Source organism: Oryzias latipes, chromosome 3, assembly GCF_053564925.1.
Source record: "Oryzias latipes strain Hd-rR chromosome 3, Olatipes_Hd-rR_3.1".
NCBI lineage: Eukaryota > Metazoa > Chordata > Actinopteri > Beloniformes > Adrianichthyidae > Oryzias > Oryzias latipes.
This window is the reverse complement of record NC_136239.1, coordinates 35,602,099-35,621,350: the sequence shown is the minus strand read 5'-3', so window position 1 is coordinate 35,621,350 and position 19,252 is coordinate 35,602,099. Positions and strand designations below refer to the sequence as shown.

General features: G+C 39.0%; 1 protein-coding gene across 4 annotated transcripts in view; it reads right to left on the bottom strand.

Annotated features, from left to right (window-relative positions):
- Positions 1 to 19,252, bottom strand: part of ntrk3b (neurotrophic tyrosine kinase, receptor, type 3b) — a 271,299-nt gene that overhangs the window by 173,855 nt on the left and 78,192 nt on the right. For 3 of the 4 annotated variants that reach the window (XM_023953662.2, XM_023953663.2, XM_023953664.2), the window contains exon 3: positions 16,041 to 16,112. In XM_023953662.2, the coding sequence (XP_023809430.1) occupies positions 16,041 to 16,112 (72 nt within the window). Of the gene's footprint in view, positions 1 to 16,040; positions 16,113 to 18,281; positions 18,405 to 19,252 lie in introns of those variants that run through there. The other variant, XM_078944664.1, reaches the window with a different exon arrangement.

Here is a 19,252-nt window from a genome sequence, read left to right as displayed (position 1 = left end):
TTCTGTGGAGCATAGGGTTGATAACCTAAGACTCTGAACAGTCATCTTATCTGCCTCCCTGGATGCACAGAAGAGGAAAAAAAAAACACATTTTCTTTTCCACAATATCAAAGTCAGGCTCCTCTATCTATCTCAGTCGCAGGGAAATCAGGCCACAGCCTCGCTCTCAGCACCACACATCACCGGACTATCGGGAGCTGGAGGCTTCCTCCAGAGGCCAAGCTGCAGAACCACAGCTGGGAAGAAAAGTCGCCCTTCCCCGTCTCCCCCCCTGTGGCACAGCTAAGAGCAATCTGCAGGGCTGAAATCCTCTTCCCCTTGTCCAAACACATCTGAGGGTTCCCGACCAGTGTTGTTTGATTGACAGGGCTTGTGTCGGAGGGCTTGGCGCTGTGTACACCGAATGTCAAGGCTCAGTCAGACGAATGTCTGTCAGGCCAAGGGTTGTGGAGCGAGTGGTGAATGATGTGGGAGGAGGGTGAGGGAGGGGGCTGGGAAAAGTGCTACTTCAGGAATCAGAAAACATCATCCACCCTGCAGGATGGAGCTGCCTTCGGAGAAGGCCCCCCGCTTCAACTTTTAGTCGGAGAGCAGGGCACTCAGTGACAGCCATGTTCGACCCCTGCAACGTGACCTGAAAGGCCTCCAGCTCCTTCGGCTAAAAGGACGGAGCGCCACAGACCAGCTCCTGCGTAAAACCAATCTCTCACCAAGATGAAAGCAACTATTTTTAGATGCTCTGTCAGCTCAGGTAAGTAAAATGTAGTCTCGCCTCAATCATATTTTTTCACCCCTTTTGGCTGTTCAACGTAAAAGGGATCAAAGGCGGCGTCAGAAAAGCTGCTGCAGCGAGGTGAAGATGCAGCACACTGTGGGTGGGAGGCTTCAACTTGAGGCAGAGGAGAGAAGTTAGTGCTGCACCTGATATTGATCCAGTCATGTCAGTTGACACCAGGTCCCTTAAGGCAAAATGTCCTGTACTGCATTAACCAAGGCCATTATTTCTGTGGCTCTCCGTGACCCGCAACCACCCGTCGCCGTCTCCGGACCAGCGCAGCCATCAGGAGGTGTAATGCTGTGTTGGAGTGCTGTGATTATCGATGTAAAGGCTGCCCTCTCGCACACACACACACACAACCTGGATACTCCCTGTCTCTCTCAACAGAACTCAAGGTGAAGGACTCCCTCTCCCTCAACAGTGCTTTAATGCTCAATTTCTTCAGTCTTCTGCTCCTTCTTCCTGTTTTTACCCCCCCAGCGCATGTCCTGCTGGTTCTTCTCCCTTGCAGTGTTCTTTTTTTTTTTTCTTTCAAATTCAATTTTGCTCCTTTTACTCAGATTTCAAGCTTGGTTTGAGGCCCTTTCTCTGTCTCGTGTCTTTTTCGACCACATTTTTTTTCCATTCTCACTAACTCCGTCTGATTTAGTTTCTTCTAGCCATCTGTCATTCTGTTTATGTAAAATACATCAAGCGTTTTTTTTCGTCCTGCAACACTCTTCCACCCTTCACATGTAAGCAAAACGAGAAAGTCCAACACTCTCCAAAAGCCTACAGCTGATTTCAGGTGTGGCAGGTGTGGCCAGTTTCAATGTTAAGTCAATGTACAGATGCAATCAGTGGTCCTGCAATGTGATATGAGTGTGAGGGCACGGCCATTCTGGAGGCGCAACAATTTGCAGCACAAGTTCAAATATCTGAATTTTGGTGAAGAATCTCTTACATCAACCAATCAACTCGGCTTTGGCCCATGATGTGTTGATGTGAGCGAGTGGAGTATTAAAATTTATGCATTTATAATCCTTTTTGATTGTATGTTTACCTCATAATTACCGGTACGAAGTCCATTGAGACGACTGTTGTTGTAAATTTGGGCTATATAAATAAAACTGAATTGTAATGGAAATATTTTTGTATTCACATGTAACTAAGAAATAGTATGTTCCCATACTATACAAGCTTTTCCATGATGGTGGTTTAGAGAAATCATTCACTATGGATTTTACTGCACAAACTTGAGCATTAACTTGCCTCCATAAAAGGCATTTAGAGCAGATGCAGCACTGTTATCCTTATACTTTGTGTTACTGTAAAATCCTTTGTTGGTTGGCTACTACGTAGTTACCCTTGCAGGCCAGTAAGTGTTAGATTTTTCTGAATCTGTTCACTTTCATTCAGCACAAAAACAGGAGGCAAGCATTTTTGGTGTTTTGGATCGTGGATAGTATGCAAATACAGCTGAAAGTTTATCCTCTTGAGTAGTTTGTATTTTCAATTTAAAATGTGGAATCTCTGCTTTCAAGGGACTTAATCAAAATTCACAATTTTGTTTTTGCCACTTGAAGCTTAAATCTTTTCAAAAGGGTTTTTCAACAAATGTTCCTTACAAACTCTCAAAAACGGTTGGAAGAACTGTGGCAAAAGAACCTTAATTTTGGCCAAAACTCTGCTTGTCAGAGTGTTTTCTGTGGGATGGTCAAAATGACTTGCTTCTTGCCTCTGGCTCCAGTTGATAAAAATCACTCAAGCAAGGAATTTCCCAGAAAGCATGCACCATGACACAACTATCGGAGGGTGGCAACCCCCCCATCTGTGTTTGCCAAGATATTAGCCGCACGCATTTCCACGCACCGGAGCACAAGGATGATATGTAAATTTGAGTTCAGTATGAATTCATGAATGTGCTTATCAAATTTAAACTGCTTGTTTGCTCTCCATAACTTCCACATGTGGTAAATGATTTAACCCCCTCCACAGAGTGCCGATTTTGTCGTGTCATTTTTTGGGGGGGTGAAGTTGTCCGAATCCGATTCTCTCAATGACAAAAGTGTTAGCTGTCCTCCAGTTCCTTCACATAAATGAAACTAAGTGTTTTTTGTGCAAATAATAATTTATTTTTTTGCCTCCATAATCAGGTCTGATTCCTGCAAAACCTTTTTAGTCAAGAAATCAATTTAAAATAATCTAAAGAAAATTGATGAACAAACAAAATCCATTGATCCGTTTCAGAAGGTCTCTTATTTTTATATAAAATACAACTCGCTTGACTTGAATTATTTAAGAACAAGAAAGGAAACATTTTCTCTCAACACTGTGAGCAGCCAGATTTATCTAACTTAGTACAGTCCACCCACTGGTGAAGCAAACCACAGTGTACACACTAAACTTTTGTGGTGCATTGTGGGTGGTGAAGCTTTGAGAAATGGCGGGGGTGAGCCACTACAAAATCAAATGACAGGGGGCGATCCTTAAGTCCACTTCACTTCCCCAACAGTTATGTCCAGCAGTCATGCGTTTTCATCCCAGGCAGTGAAGCAGCGGATCAGTCACTGAGAGAGGACCAGGGCTGTGCAACCTTTACCCGCAGCGCAACGCCAGCTTCCAATTTGACACACTGTGAGAGCAGAAAGTCGCCCACACAGAGCAGAGGAGGCAGGAAATGTTAGAGTATGATCTCAGCAGCGTTATTGTTGATTCAAGGCTGGATCCTGCAATGGAATGCAAAGTAGCTGCACATGTGTATCAAGCATGTCCCAAGTGTAATGATGTATACTTATTCTGATGGAAATGAGAGCTCGTTGGAATGAAGCATGTTGGTTTACCAAGTGTATAAGCAGAGTGTAAAAATAAATCCTTAGAAAGAGAGAAGAAGCATAAAAGCAAGCATAAAAAAAATAAATAAAAAATAAAATAAAAAAAATTTAAAAATCACAAGAGAGCTCCAAAACAACTACAACTAACATCTGTGAAGGTTCTCATTCATGCGGGTTGGCTCTATATAAAAAATAAATATATGAATATTTTATATCAAGGTCATCCAGATCAAGACCAGGTCCGGATTACCTTGATTTACTTTATTTTTATAAAATAAAACTAATGTATCATGGTTGTGTAACCTCAGTTTTTCCCATCCATCCATCCATATATCCATTTATTCATTCATCCATCTATCTTCTAAACCCGCTGAATCACTTTTGGTGTTACACGTTTGCTGGAGCAATACTAGTTACTGATGAGCAAAGGCATGTTACCCACTGAACAAATTCCCAATTTGTTGCAGTTATCTGCTTGTTCTAACCCTTCAGTGTGAAGACAAGAAATATAAGATAAAGAAAATTAAACTGCTCCTGCTTCCTGTTTGTTTGTTTTTTAGAAGAAAAAAGGCAACTTTAAGACTCATTTATGTTTGACTCAAGTGTTCAATTAACACCAAGACACCAGATAGCTGCTAGTTGGACCATCCACTGTTGTAATAGCCATTGTCTCTGATCTCTGCACATGTTCTTGTTCTACTGCTGTGACATTCATCTTCCTTACTTTTATCCGCCACACAAAGCTCATGGTGCAAATGGTGTCTATCAGCAAAGGCACCACTACAAGGTCCCAGGCTTTCAAATCAATGCTGCCGCCACCGAGTCCAGTTTTCTATTTGATGTCACCGGCCGGCCAGGTGTCGTGCGGCATGATTGTCCCCGCCTGTGTCAAATTAAAGGTCAGCGTCTGGATGGTGAAGCAACTCTCCTCTTTATTCCAGACCAGTCGAGGTAGAAGCCCAATAAATCTGGTGGGAACGTTGTCACTGGGGAGTCAGAAAGGTCATTCACCACAGGGAGAAGGAAGTGAGAGACTCACTCATTAAATCTTCTTGGCTATGTTTTTCTTTTACTTTTTTTTCTTCTATTCTTAAATGTCACTTTCAAACTCAGGTCATCTGGCAAGCAAGCCTCAAACCCCTTATAATAAGGAGCCTTATTTCTTAGTTTACCTTGTTAAGTCTTTAAAAATCTTTCTCCTTCAGCATTTTTTTTTTAAATAGACTGTCCTTATTGTTTGTTTGAAAGATTTGCTCATCCCGGCCCTCAGGTAGCCTGTTCACTACAGGCAGCGGCCGACTGGCAGACGAAACGATTACACTGATGATGCCCGCAGTCCCTGCACCGTTCCACCTGGCGCCCACACAAGCACATAAAAATAGACCAATCTCCAAGGTGTGATTGCATGCAAAGCACTATACTCGCTCTGTTTCAAGCATCTTTACACTCAAGGCAATTAGCCAGCACTATTATCCATAGACTATGGGCACATTTCCTGTCATGTCACATGTCATCTCTACCGAGTCTTCACTCACCAAAGGGAAGGAGTTTTTGTTCCGCTGTGATGTCTGCCACCTTATTGTAAAGGATGTGATGATCTTTTTGAGAATTATGTTACATGATCTCAAAGTAAGACCTGAACTATTCAAATACTGCTTCACGAAATACTGTGGGTATAGTGGTCAATACTCTTGCCTCAGAGCACTAAGGCCCTGGGTCGGATCCCAGCGGGGTCTGCTGTTGTGGAGTTTGGATGTTCTCCTTGTTCATGCGTGGGTTTTATCAGGGCACTCTGGTTATCTCCCATTGTCCAAAAACACGTCATTGGTTACGCTTTACTCAGATGCATCTGTATGATTCAACCCCTGTAGGGTGCTGCAGGTTTTAAGGGTTGTCTGAGGGTCGTAGAGGGGTTTAGAGAGGAGTGGCTCCATCTGGAAAGGACCACAGGTGTTTCTTGCACTTCCCTTGAGACTGATGCGTCCACCTCATGAAAATGGAATAAAATTAAATCTGTGTAAATCTCACCTACTTACCCTCACATGTTCACTACAACCTGATGTCAGTAGCATGGCTGTAGAAAAAAATGTGCATGTACATTTTTGCTTTATGGGCTCCCCAGGTTGTTTACAATCTTATGATTGGCAAATCTGCGTGCCCTCCTCAGATTTGCCTACTTATCCCCCACAGACAGCCCACATCCACCCTTAAGGAAAGTTGTGACTTGAATTGGTATATCTAAAGTGACTCTAGGTGTGTATGCCAGTGTTTGTCTGGTGGCCCTAAGATAACTTAGCTTGGAAGTTCAGCCCAATTCTGTTCAGTTTATGGCATCTTAGATCAGTGTTTTTCCAACATTTTTTGAGCCAAGTTAAACTTCTTTTTCTTGACAAAAATCCCAAAGCACAACACCAACATAACATTTTATTGCTGGACAGCCAGCTGCACGGATGACGGCATAGCAAGCTCCGCCGCCAGAGATCGCAATGCCAGCCAGCTGCCCGGCATAGTGCTCACCTAGCTATAGTCAATGGAAACCTCAAAGACGCCATGACAAAATATATTTTATTATTGTTTTAAACCAGTTATCTTATTTACAATAAAGATGTAACTGGAATCATGTAGGTTTATTTCCGGTTGAAAATATGGGGTGTGTAAAGATCACAATTTTTTCGAGGGAATGAATTGTTTTTTTTAACCCATACCAGGGTTCTGTACACTGAAGTGGGGTTTTAAAGAAAAAGACACAAAATAAGACACACTTTGAATCTGTAAGATGTTTAAAATGAACAATTACTGTGAACTGCACAGCAAAATGTTTTTGTTATTATCTTTATTCAGTTTAGTCTGCAATAGTAGAACATTTCCATCTGGTGCTGAATTAGTTGTATTCTGTATCGTTTTTATCCATGAAGCTTGTAGACGAATGAAGTCCAATTACAATGTGTTCATATTACCCATCACGTTTTGTGAAAGTTTAATAGTTCCTGTCTTACAGAGAATGCATATGGGACAACTGGAAATAACTCTGCCAATGTTTGAAGAGCAAAAGCAAACTGTACATTTCTCTGACTCACATCACAAGGAACTGAAATGAAATGGGCATTTTGGGGATTTTTAGCTAGGTTTCACTTCAAGAGAGACTGAACTACACACAAAGTCTTCCAATGAATCACAATTTAACAAATACATATTGTACTTTCTGTAATAAGCCTTCAGTAGCAACACATATCAGAACAGGTACAAACCAAATGCAAGGCTTTGGGTTTAGTAATGCATCAGTGAACATGTACATATGTCATTACTGTAGGGGAAAACAGCTTTTCCTCACCTTCAGCTCCAGCGAATGGGGAGCATTTTAAGCAGCCAGAGAATAAACAGTGTTTGTCTGTTTTTTTCACGGTTTCTGTCCTCTGCTTGTCCAGACAAAGCAAGGTCATATCGCCACTTTTCAGACATGTGAAAGAGACTGAAATGGAACTGGCTACAAAACGCAATGCACAATAAAGATTTAATATTAATGAAGCTAACCCAGCTCAGCCTCCGTGCCATTCTGGGCAAACACAATTACTCCCTGAAAAATAAATCTCAAGGAGCAATACACAAGATGATGTCCTTTAATGTGATCACTTGTAGGGTGGAAAAGTGGGGATGGGGTGCGGCGCAACATCAATGCATCTGTGGGTGTGTGATCTCACAAAAGATTTTTCTGAAGGAGATTAAAGCTCTCCTACAATTACTGTTATCTAAAGACATTTTACTGCAGCACCTATCTTCCGTATCATCAGCGTCACAGTAGGTAAGCTCCGATTGCCAATAAGACGCAACATGAGCTTTGACGAAAAGTCCATCTTTGACAGAGAAACCATAATGGAAAGGAGATCACAAAACACCCACAAGTACTCAGCCAGCCAATATCTTTCTGCTGCTATAATCACAGTCACTTTTTTTTTTCCCATTCGTATATTAATTCATCTTCCAAGTCCCATAGTCCTGTTCACCGTCATAAGGATGCCGGAGCCTACCCAGTTGTTCGGCGAAAGCTGGGTTCACTACCAGGCTAGTTCGCCAATCCATCACAGGGCCACAGAAAGACAAGGAACCCAACACATGCACCCAAATTTTCACCTTAGAGACAATTAAGAATCCCTAATCAACATAAGAAGCAGAGCCTTTACGCTGGTAAATGAGAGTACTAACCACCATCGTGTAGCCTCAGTCACATTCAAGCAAAAGAAAACTTTATTCATCGTTCTAAATCGGTGGGAACATCAACAGAAAGTTTTGCTGATGTCTTATGCTGTTTTTTATTCAACAACAAATGGACGATAAATGAAAACGGTAATTATGGTAGGTGGGTGATTTGGGAGGGCCTAAGTGGTACAGGACCAGAGATGATTGGCAGAAACAGGGATCCGTTAAAAAAATTGAGACAGAACTTCAAAAATCAAAAACCCAGTTTTAACACAACACGGAAACATTACTTCATAAAAGAAAGGTAAGAGGCAACCACAAGTCAGAGGAGCATCTGACAGAAATAAACAGAAACCATAACAGTAAATATTTGGAAATCATCTGAAACTCTCACAATAATAAGGTAATAAATGTGTGAATTCACCTATGAAGGTTAGGTTATGTTGCTACTTTAGATAAGTGGAGAAAAGTAGATAAATCCCAGGTTTTACAATTAATGCCACACTTTTAATAGTCAGTCATATTAGGGCTGGGATTATATACATTTGCTTCTTCCCACCCATTTTCAAGCAATCAAACTTGATTTGAAAATTTTAGGACTGGACTGAGTGATCCCCTCCTTCCTGGTGTTCCAAACAGGAAGTACCTGCTGGCTCCTATTGACTTCTATAGAGAAATAAACAGCTATTACTCAGTCATAATATTTGTCAGAATAACCATTCTTGCTAATCCTAATTTTTTTCATAACATTTTGTCTGTAGTTATTCAAGTTTTAAACTGATCAATCCTTATAAAGCCTTAATAAAAGTATTAACAATTGTAATATATAATATTGTTTCCTTTTATTCATTTTTAATCAATGTATAAATTATTTTCACAAATTGCTTTTTTAAATTGCTTGGCATAAGCCAATCACATAATCAATAAATACATTTTATTATTAAAAAATTGTTAGAAAATCAGAGATGTTTTAATGATGCTTCTTAAAATCCTTTTTGGTGTCTCTCAAATGAGGTCTGTGCCAAGCAAAGTATGTCCTTGTAGTGTGTTTCTTTTTCTTATGATTTAAGAGCAGCTTAGTACAGTTGAGAGGAAGAAACCGGGTCATCTGGAGCATTTAGGGCCAAATGACAAAGAAAATCGAGTCTAGATTAGGTTGCTTGTTTACAGAATTCTGTCTGTGTTTATTGAAAAGTGTTGATATATCGGAACGCCGTATGGTTGTTTTCTGCAGCATCAGAGTAAAATATTACTGGGCCTTTAGAGTCCCGTAATGATACTTAGGAGGTTCAAAGCTGTTTCATGTGTTTGTTAATGTAAAAAATGTAGGATTTGCTGCAGAATTGTTGGTCCCACAAAAAACAACACAAAAGAGTTATATAAAATTTATGACACATTTTAGGTATTGTTTTTTTTTTTCTTATAGGATTTACATCCCATTGAGACATCAAACAATTCTTTGTGTAGTTTTCATATTTAAAAAAAAAGTTATTTTTCCAACAGGGGACAAGAAGGTTGCTGGGTTTTTTATTGATTCTAACAATTTAAGCAATTTCACGCAATAAACTGTTGTCTCACATGACTTTCAGAGAAGACCTTGCCATCTCCAAACATTAGGGAGTACATCTTTCATTAGTGGGAAACTTACGAGATTGTTAGCAAACATTGCAGGAATGGATGCTCAACTTGCTTCAGGTAAAGGTTAGACATTTCAATTGTGAGCCAAAAAACACCCACAGAGCCTCATCTCAGAATCTACACGCTAATTTATGAACAAAATACTGAACAAATGGGGCTCTTTAAGAATAGAGTCTGCTTCATGAGAGGGAAATCTTGTAGCTCAGCTCTAGTTTGAACTTTGCATCACTGCAAACCACACAGATATGTCAGTGAATAAACATGAGCTATAAATTCAAACAAAATGTTTCTCAATAGTAATTAACTGCCTAGCAGGGTGGTGAAGTGTGAACAAATTTTTAACTCCAAATTTACCTATAATACAATCTGACTTTATATGGAAGCGATTGTGTAGCATAAATAAAAATAAAAGTCAAAACCAGAAATGCATTTTCAAAATTAAGCTGCATTTTTTGACTCAAAATTAAAATGAAAAAGCAATCCACCAAAATGCTTCTTCATTTCCTTCCTCAACACTGCTTATTCTGTCACTTTTCATTTATTTCATTTCATTCATTTATTTGTTCTTTTCATGAAAATTATTTATGCCCAAATGTTTACATGTCTGTTTTACCTATTAAACATTTTCACTTAATTAAAATGATAATGAAAATGGTATTTCACATTTCATTTTCAAAATGTTCTCTGCTAAATGTGTGGCATAATATATTTAGAAATGTCTCATTTGACAATTAAAATGGATTAATAGAAATGCTTTTTATTTTCAAAATGTAACTGCATCAAATGACTCAAAATTAGACATTTCTAAATGAATTTTGCTACACATTTACCAGAAAACTTTTTGAAAATGAAATGTCAAATACCATTTTCATTATCATTTTAATAAAGTGACAGAATAAGCAGTGTTGGGGAAGGAAATGAAAAAGCATTTTGGTGGATTGCTTTTTCATTTTAATTTTGAGTCAAAAAAATGCAGCTTCATTTTGAAAATGCATTTCTGGTTTTGACTTTTATTTTTATTTATGCTACACAATCGCTTCCATAGACTTTACCTTTATGACTGTTGAAAATGAAATTGATTTATAAAAAGAAGCAACATTTTAAGCATTATGACAGACTTTCTAAACTATTGTCTTCTTTTCAACAAAGTTTTCTGCGTTGCTCTGCTAAGGCTTTACTACAATCAGAGCAACAGCAATGGTCTGAGGGGAAACAAAGTGGGAGTGGGCAAAAAGGCGGGTTTGCTGCTCACTTTTAATGCTCAGCAGTATAAACTAAGATTTCCATAAACACCAGCTGCCCCTTCAACAAGCGGTCCTTTCAGATCCATCTGTCTGCCTTTAAAGACCTACAATGTTTTTTAGAATTTAATGGCTATGATTATCAAGTTACATTCTGCCATGCGCGCAGTTATGAGCTCTCACCTCTGCTTCAAAACAATACGCAGAATGATAAATGATACGGCTGTCACATCCCCTGATCCTGCATAAATGGACTGTTGGTACTTAGCTGAGTAATGGGGTTCCCTAGGTATATAAAAAACAAAACATTTAGACGATCTATACAGTTTTATAAAAAATAAAAAGGAAACAGTGAAGTGCAGTGAATTAACTTTTCCCCTAATTAATGAACCCATACTAACCATAACGAATACCTCTCTAGAAAAAGTTTATGTGCCACAGTCTTTTAAATATGCAGTTGTTAAACCTCTTCTGAAAAAGCCCAGTTTAGATCCTGAAAATCTAGCCGACTTTTGACCAAATTTCCGTTTTTTTTCAAAGATCCTAAAAAGAGTTGTAATTAAGCAGCTTCACCGCCACCTACAGGACAATAGCCACTTTGAAGCTTTTCAGTCAAGGTTCAGACCACACCACAGCACTGAAACTGCACTAGAGTCTCTAATGACTTATTATTGGCTTCAGAAAAGGGACTACTCTCTATTCTGGTCCTGTTAGATCTCAGTGCAGCTTTTGACACTATCAACCACAGTATTTGACTCCAAAGGTTAGAGCATGACATGAATCCTATTCATCCGATAGGTACCAGACTGTTAATGTAAATGGACAGTCCTCTCATTGCACTCAAGTTAGCTACGGAGACCCAAAGGGCTCTGTTTTAGGACCCATCTTGTTTATGATTTACATGCTACCCTAAGGAAAATATCAGAAAAGACAGCATTCATTTTCCCTGTTATGCAGATGACACACAGTTGTATTTATTCATCAAACCATTGTCAGGCTAGCTAGTGATCATAGAATATTTCACATATTGCTCCACTCCCTAATCTACTGTTACGTAGGGGAGCTGTCCCTCAGTTCCATTCGAATGAAGCCCATCTGCCACACTATTCAGACTGGTGGTTGTAGGGTTAAGTAAGCCAGTCACTTCACTAAGAGTTCTAGTAAGAATCACTAATCAATATAATCTGTACATTGCAAAAGGGTCAGAAGAAGAACGTTTTGTCCAGTTAAAAAAAATGCCTAAAAAATTACATAAACAAACATGTGTTTTAGAGGACTGCACCGAATTCATGTGATATGAGCCTAATTTACCAATGAGTAAGTGGACTTTTTGCTCCAAAGGTTAATGGTATGAATGTGAACCAGAACGGTTGTTTGCATCAATTTTTTTGCAACACATTAACACATTCTACTATGCCTTAGCCTATGATTTGACCCTTTTAACTTAAAAAAAGTCACTTAAATTTTACAACAGTTATTACATCACATTATTACTATTTGACAGGCTGTTCAGAGTAATTATTTATAATCATGTATAATATTAGCTTTCTGTCTAGTTTCGTATTTTATATTACATTAAAACGGTCCTGCCAAATTGCTAGTTTTCAAGGAAATCTTTGGCTCCATTGATAATAATGAGATGTCTGTTAACCTACCCAAAGTCAGGAGAGATGTGCAACCACCCAAGTAAACATGGATTAAATAAATAAGTAAGGCTCACGGCTAAGTTAAACTTGAACTCCTTCTGATTCTGAATTGAAAGCATCTGCAGTACTTCTTTTTTTCTTCTGAAAAGGCATGTTACCTGCAGTTTGATGACGCAGAACTCTCAAAGGGGAACTCATTTATCAGCATTTTTTTTTCTGAGTTCACACGCCTTCCTGGAAAATAAATTGTTATTCAAAAACATCAAAGATAAAAGATTGTGCCTGAATATTTTCCATCTTTGTCAGCTGTTTTGCTGGCTTATAACAGACCCTACCTCACCCTACCTTGTTCGCTAAAATGCTTTACACTAATTCAACGTATGTGCTGTATATATTGGTGTATAAAACTGATATAAGAAATTCCAAATTTTAAAAAAGAAAATGACAGAAGTAATATTGTTAAATATTAATTCAGTTTATCTGGCAAATGGAGTCATTATAACAGAGATTTAAGGACTGCCACATAAATCTCTGCTTAATTTTCTTGCAAAAGCTATCTTATTTAAAAGGAATGATTTAAAACATCTCACAATGGATGTTCTTCTCCAATATGTTTCTGTAAATGTTCTAAAGATGTGATAGCACCCAGTTTGAAAATCAATATATGAATGTCCTTATTGACGCAGAAATATCCATTGAATTTCACTTTGTAAAAACCTTTAAATAATGGAGATGCTAAAATTAAGCAATTGGGGCTTCATGAAATAATAAATCCTGGTCAAAAAGACTTTTTTCAGTCCTGCCAGCATGAAAAAAAAGAAGAACAGTGGAGGATTTCAGCATCATGTTAAAAAAAAGCAACAAAACAAAGCAGGACCAACTTCCTTAGAGTGCACTAAACCAAGTTTACAAATGTTTTCCACTGACTCAAGAAGACATCCATCCTGAAATGCATCCTAAATACTGCAATGCATAATGCATTTTTTAAAAAATAGAGCAGAATACTAATTGAGAGGCGAGCATAACTGGGCTGGGTGTTAATTATAGTCATCATGTTTACAGCACGTGGAATTAATAAGATCTTTACTGAGAATAATTGATCCAGTTTTGGCCTGTAGACATGATGAAGGCTTTGCTTCTCCCCACAGAGGGGCAACCGGCTGAGACTCTGCTGTCCTGAGCTTTGAACAGACCTCTGTGACACAGACGTCAAAGAGGTCGTCCCTCTGAGGGTGAGCCCGGGCAGTAATTAATCATCTTTGACATCATCATCCTCATTGTCACCTAGCAACTGTCCACTAGCATTAACAGCACCAGAACAGCGGCCTGTGACGGACAGAACTGAGCCAGGCAATCATTATGCAATATCATCAGTGTTTTTAATGTGGAGCATTTCAGACCTTTGTCAGAGCAGGTGATTTCACTCAAATTAGAAAATTTAGAAAATTAGAAAAAGAATTCAGGTATTTGCAAAAACATCAGCAAAGTGCATGATTTAACCATAATATTCCCATTTGGTACAGTTATTTAAAAGCTAATTAGAATTCCGTTAAGCGGCCTGCGAGTTACAACCACCTGCATAGCAGAACTATAGAGGCCGACCTAAGAAACTCTTTTAACACATTGTCAGTTTTTTTGCTATTTTGATCCCCATGGGCAATTTTTTGTTTGCAAAAGATGTGCAACTTTAAATACCTGCCAGCTAATATCAGATTCCCAATAAATTCACATTGTTAAGGCTAAACTTTGCCCTGAAAACAGAAAAAGTCCTTATGTAGTTTTTATGATTAAGACATAGGACAGTGAAAAAAATAGTATTTACTACAAAATGGGATGCACTTTAGATGTAGCTTGTTTTTGTCTGCTTTTTGTATGGATGTTTGTTTGAGAGATTTGTTCATTTTAACCCCACACACCAGATGCTGCATGTTGTATCCAATGGATGCTCATTTTTCCATGCGAGCTAAGGACTGCAAACATTGAAGCTGACTTATATAAATAGAAAGAAAAAAACATATTGGTGCTATTTGCATTTTTGAAAACACTGAATGATTTAAAATGTAGGTAAAGAGCAGTAATTGTGCAAGTAAGGAATGACATTCTCTCCTGTATCTGAAGCTTTAATCAACAAATGAATACCCATCTGTGGGAGGGGCCGAGTCACCAGCTGCAGCATCTACTGATTGATAAGAGATGCAAACAATAAAAGTTTTGAATTTAAAATTTCACAATTTTCCAATAGTTTAAAAATAGATTTTTGTTCCACTTTTGACAAAAAAAAAGGAGTTTCAAAACCTGTGTTGAGGCTTGCTTAGTTTAAAACATTTAACTGACAGGTAAGCAATGGTACAAGAGCGCATTGCAAAGATGTAAAAAAAATAAAAATAAACAAGAGTCATCACACTATGATCAAAGTGTGTTGATTTCAAATAGTGAAAAACAATTGCTGAAAAAATAGTTTGAGGTTTTTTTTGTTACTGCATTTTTAAACTGCAGCTTTTATTTAGCATGCGCACACCATCGACCATAAATGCATGAAACATCAATGCCTCATGTTCAATGTTTTTTTTTGATCACAGGAAATTTTCAATCATTTTGATTGCACACAGTTTGATATGCCACAGCTGTAATTTATTTTCTAAATGCAGAGATTGGAACACATACAGGCTGTGCCATTTCACGAGACAAATGCATTCATTTGCACTTCTGTAGGAAAAAAAAAAAAAAAAGATCTTGGTTTCAGCTTTAATTGATTGCATTTTAATTATCGTTTGCAGATTTCAAATTACCCCACAGGTGAGGACAAAAGGAAATAAATGTGTGAAAAGAAGGAAGCCAGGAGAGACAAAGAAACCATTTGTTTGTTTTCAATCTGCTGTTCAGCCTCTCAGTCTTGTGCAAATCCATCTTCCGGGAAGCAAAGTGAAGCAAAGGCAGGATTTAAATAACTTTCATTAAATGCTGATAGGCTCTATTAGCTCCACCAATCACCTAACCAGATAAAGAGATGAGCAATTGGGAATTTTTTGAAGACTCCAACTGACAAACAGAGAAAAATGCAAGCTCTCTGGAACTTCCTCCAGATGCCAGTCATGCTGCATGACAGCACAGTCTAACTAGTATTTTCTGCTTGAGTAACAGGCGAGATTAAGCTGTCAAATGAATAATACTGCACTTTTGAGCCTACATTATACTGTTGCATGTGACTGCTGAGTCTTAAGTGGTCATAGATCAACATGTAGAAATTGCAAATGGCAGTGTGTTCAGGTAAAAGACTGTGACTGAGTTCCTCAAGGTGTTTACTGCTGGAAAATTGGGGAATAGCGGGTTGTCATACGGTGACACATCAGCCTTTGTTAAAGAAATTACTTTGCTCTTCGCTCAGCTCTCTGATGCTCAGCCTCGTGGACAAATTGTCCATTTGGTGAGTGCGGTCTAAATGGAAGTGCGTTTCCGACTTGTTGCTATGCCGAGGCACAAAAAAAGAGGGGCAGATAGGAATCCAATTATTCAAGGCAAATAATGGATGTCTCATTTAAGATGTGCAACAGGAATAGCAGTGCCACAATTTTCCAGGAGCCAGTCTCTATCAAGTGCATCATCTTCTGCAGGGAAGTTCACCTTAACTCATCCACACAGCCAAATGCTACAAGCTGTCAAGCTACAGAGATCGTAATAAATTATTTTACTGGACAAAAAGCATGCTTTCAAAGATAGAAAATGTACTCACATGTAGCGTAGGTGTGGGTTCTGAGCAAATGCTCGGGGCTGGATCACCTTCAGCCTACAATTCATGATGGTTCTGAAAAAAGAAGAGAGATAAGGGACAGATAAAACAATACAGAAAACAACCATGTAGTTCTGGAGAAATCTGGAAAATGACGTAAAAACTAAAGGAAACGCTTCAGAGTGGAACCCCTGCATACAGGAGCCGGCAATTGAGACTTTTTTTTTTGATTTTTTTCGATTTTCCTGCTCGCTCAAACTGGTATAAAGTGAAAAAATGGTGACTTTATACCGATTCTCATTTCAACCAGTGGAATTCCCTCAAGGAAGCCTGGAAATCCCAGAATGGAAACCACTCTTCTGGGCCACAATTGTAATGACTTCTAATCTTGTAATCACAGATGTCTCTTTTCAGAGAAGTCACAGACATCATCAATGAGCGCCTCATGCACGGCTCACGCACTGAGCTGATTATACCAAGCTGCTGCTGCCAATTACCTTCCGAAAATCGGATCACGGCTTTGTAGTCTTTTGCTGAGATTTGCTGTTGTACAAAAGTTCTAAGAGTCCTTGAGGGGCTTTTGGGTGCTTCCTGACAATAGGTTCCCCTGAGGGAATTGGCTACAATCATTTCGCATTATTTAGCTTTTAGAATCAGCACGACTCTGTTCTGAGATCATAGTGACGCTTTGTTGTTTTCTTCCCTCCAGAAACGACAACAATGATTTCAGCTGCAAAAGACAATGACTGTTGCAGCACAGTGAATATTAGCTTTGAGATTTTTTTATGTGAAACCTTCCAGGGGGCGTTGCGGCTCTCAAGACCAGAACACAGTAATAAGTTGGAAGGATTAACAGTAAAAACAATGGATTTCATCATGTCGCCAAAAGCATTTAGAAGCACTGAAACTGGTGGATACCGTTTAAAAACTCAAAAACTTTGGGAATGGTTTGTGTTTTTAAGCAAGTGTGACATGTCCCCATGATGTTAAAAATGGATTTGATAAAAATCAATCACTCTTTAACACCAATGCTTTAGCTCAGGTGTCTTGGCTCCCCTGCTTTTTTTCATCTAGCTCCTCCTCGTCTGACAAATATTTCACCAAAACAACATTCAATTCCAATGTTACACAAATGACACACGCCTCTACATCTCCTCCAAAGCTGAGTCAACTCTCCCAGCTACTTCCCTCACCAATAAATTGTCAAATCCTGGTTCACTTCGAACTTCATCAAACTTAACAATGATAACACAGAACTTCTGATTGGCAAAAAGTCCCCCTCAACAAACTCCTTTGACAATTCCTCCATCCTCCCCTGTCCTCTGGTTAAGAGTCTGGATGTCTTCCTTGACAGGACGCTCTCCTTCACCGCACACATCAATAACATCACCCAGTCCGCATACTTCCACCTCTGTGACATGCGCCGTCTCAGTCCATCCCTCACCCCCACTCCACTGCTGTCCTTGTACACCATCTGGTTACCTCACATCTTGATCATTGCAATTTCCTTTTATTTGGACTCCAACAAAAAAAGAAAAAGAAAAAAAGCCTCCATAATCGTGAACTATGAAACTGCCAGATTCAGCTCTCAGACTCCTCCTAACCACACCACTCCTGTCCTGCAACAGCTCCACTGGCTTCCCATTACTTACCGGATCCACTTCAAGATACTCCCTCTGACTTTTAAAACCCTACACAACCCCTTCATACGTTTTGGATATCCTACAAGTTTTTATTGCCCCCCACTGCCTGAGATCCTCTTCTGGCCCCCAGCTGGCTGTTCCTACCAGTTGCCTAGTCACCATGGGGGGCAGAGCCTTCAGTTAGTCAGCTTTAGAACTCTCTCCCCTCCGACATCTAGAAACTGAAAAATTTTCAAGCTTTACAGTAAAACTAAAAACCTCTCCTTTTCACAAAAGCTCTAACCTGATTCCCTCTGTCTTTTAAAATCTATTTAAGTGTTCTTGATCTTAATTGTTTTTACTCAGTTGTACGGCGACTTTAGGTGTCTGCAAAGTTGCCTAATTAATTTTAATGTATTATTACTTGACATTCTTTTCAGTTTTGACAACAAGACTAATTCCAAAGGATTCTGAAGCTGAGGAAAGTAGTTTTGCACTTATATGCAACACTTTGCAGCAGCAAGGTGTTTACACAATCAACCTAAACCAGCGCATTCTGATGCAGAGAAAAGTGGATTTGCACCAACAACTGCAAAAAAAAAAAAAAAAAAATACACTCAACTTTTCATTTTATTTTCTTCCATTTCCCACAATTCAGTGGTGTCTCACGTAGAACAGTTTGAAGTAGAGTGTTTTCCCTCTGACCACTGGGAGGTCGGAACCCTTCAAGTCTGAGCACAACAGGGTTAGCACAAGGCCTGACGGTGGAAAAGCCAGCAGTCATACAGGAAGGAGACTTGGTTTAAGGTCTTCTGACTCGCACAAAGCCCTGCTCCTCGTTGAACCATTTGTGGCAGTGAAGTCTACCTGATTACTGAGGGGATCCAGCTGTTCCCACACCTGATCCCATTAAAGGGAATGGTGGCTGAATGATTGACGCGACAGGCTTAAAGCCACTCTTTTCCACTTCAGAATTTGTATAAATTACATTAATTGCGTCAACGGTTAGAGTTAAAGTTCAAACAAAATTGTGTTGTTTTGCTGGCGCATAAGCACTTTGGCTTTTCAGGATGAACTGGAGGTGAGTGCAGTTCATCAAATAGCAAGACGTTACTTATCAGAAAAGCTAAATCCTTCAATTTTAGAACCAAAATTAACTTATTAACTCTTATTCTTTGTTTTATCAAATAAAATTGTGCTTTATGTTCTGTTCTGTTTCATTTTTATTCGTTTAACTTGGTCAAACCCCACACCTGGTTCTAGTTTTTGATTCTCCAAGCAGTTTGTTAAATTACTATTGGTTTTCAGATCCTCTTGTCCTCATGCATTTTTTTTTTTCTTTCTAGATTCGGATATCCTTTAACATTTTAATACCAAAAACATCACCTGTGGCATCAAAATTACACATGATTTTTGATATACTGTAAATCTTTGACCATTCACATGATCACTGTGAATCAGCTGCTTATGAAACAGAGAAAAACTGCTTTTCATTTCGGCTTTGCACCGTTATCCAACAGTTGACAAGCGAAAGTGTTGCATAAATAAGTGAAGCCACTTTTCTCCACATCAGATTCAGCTGGTTTACACTGA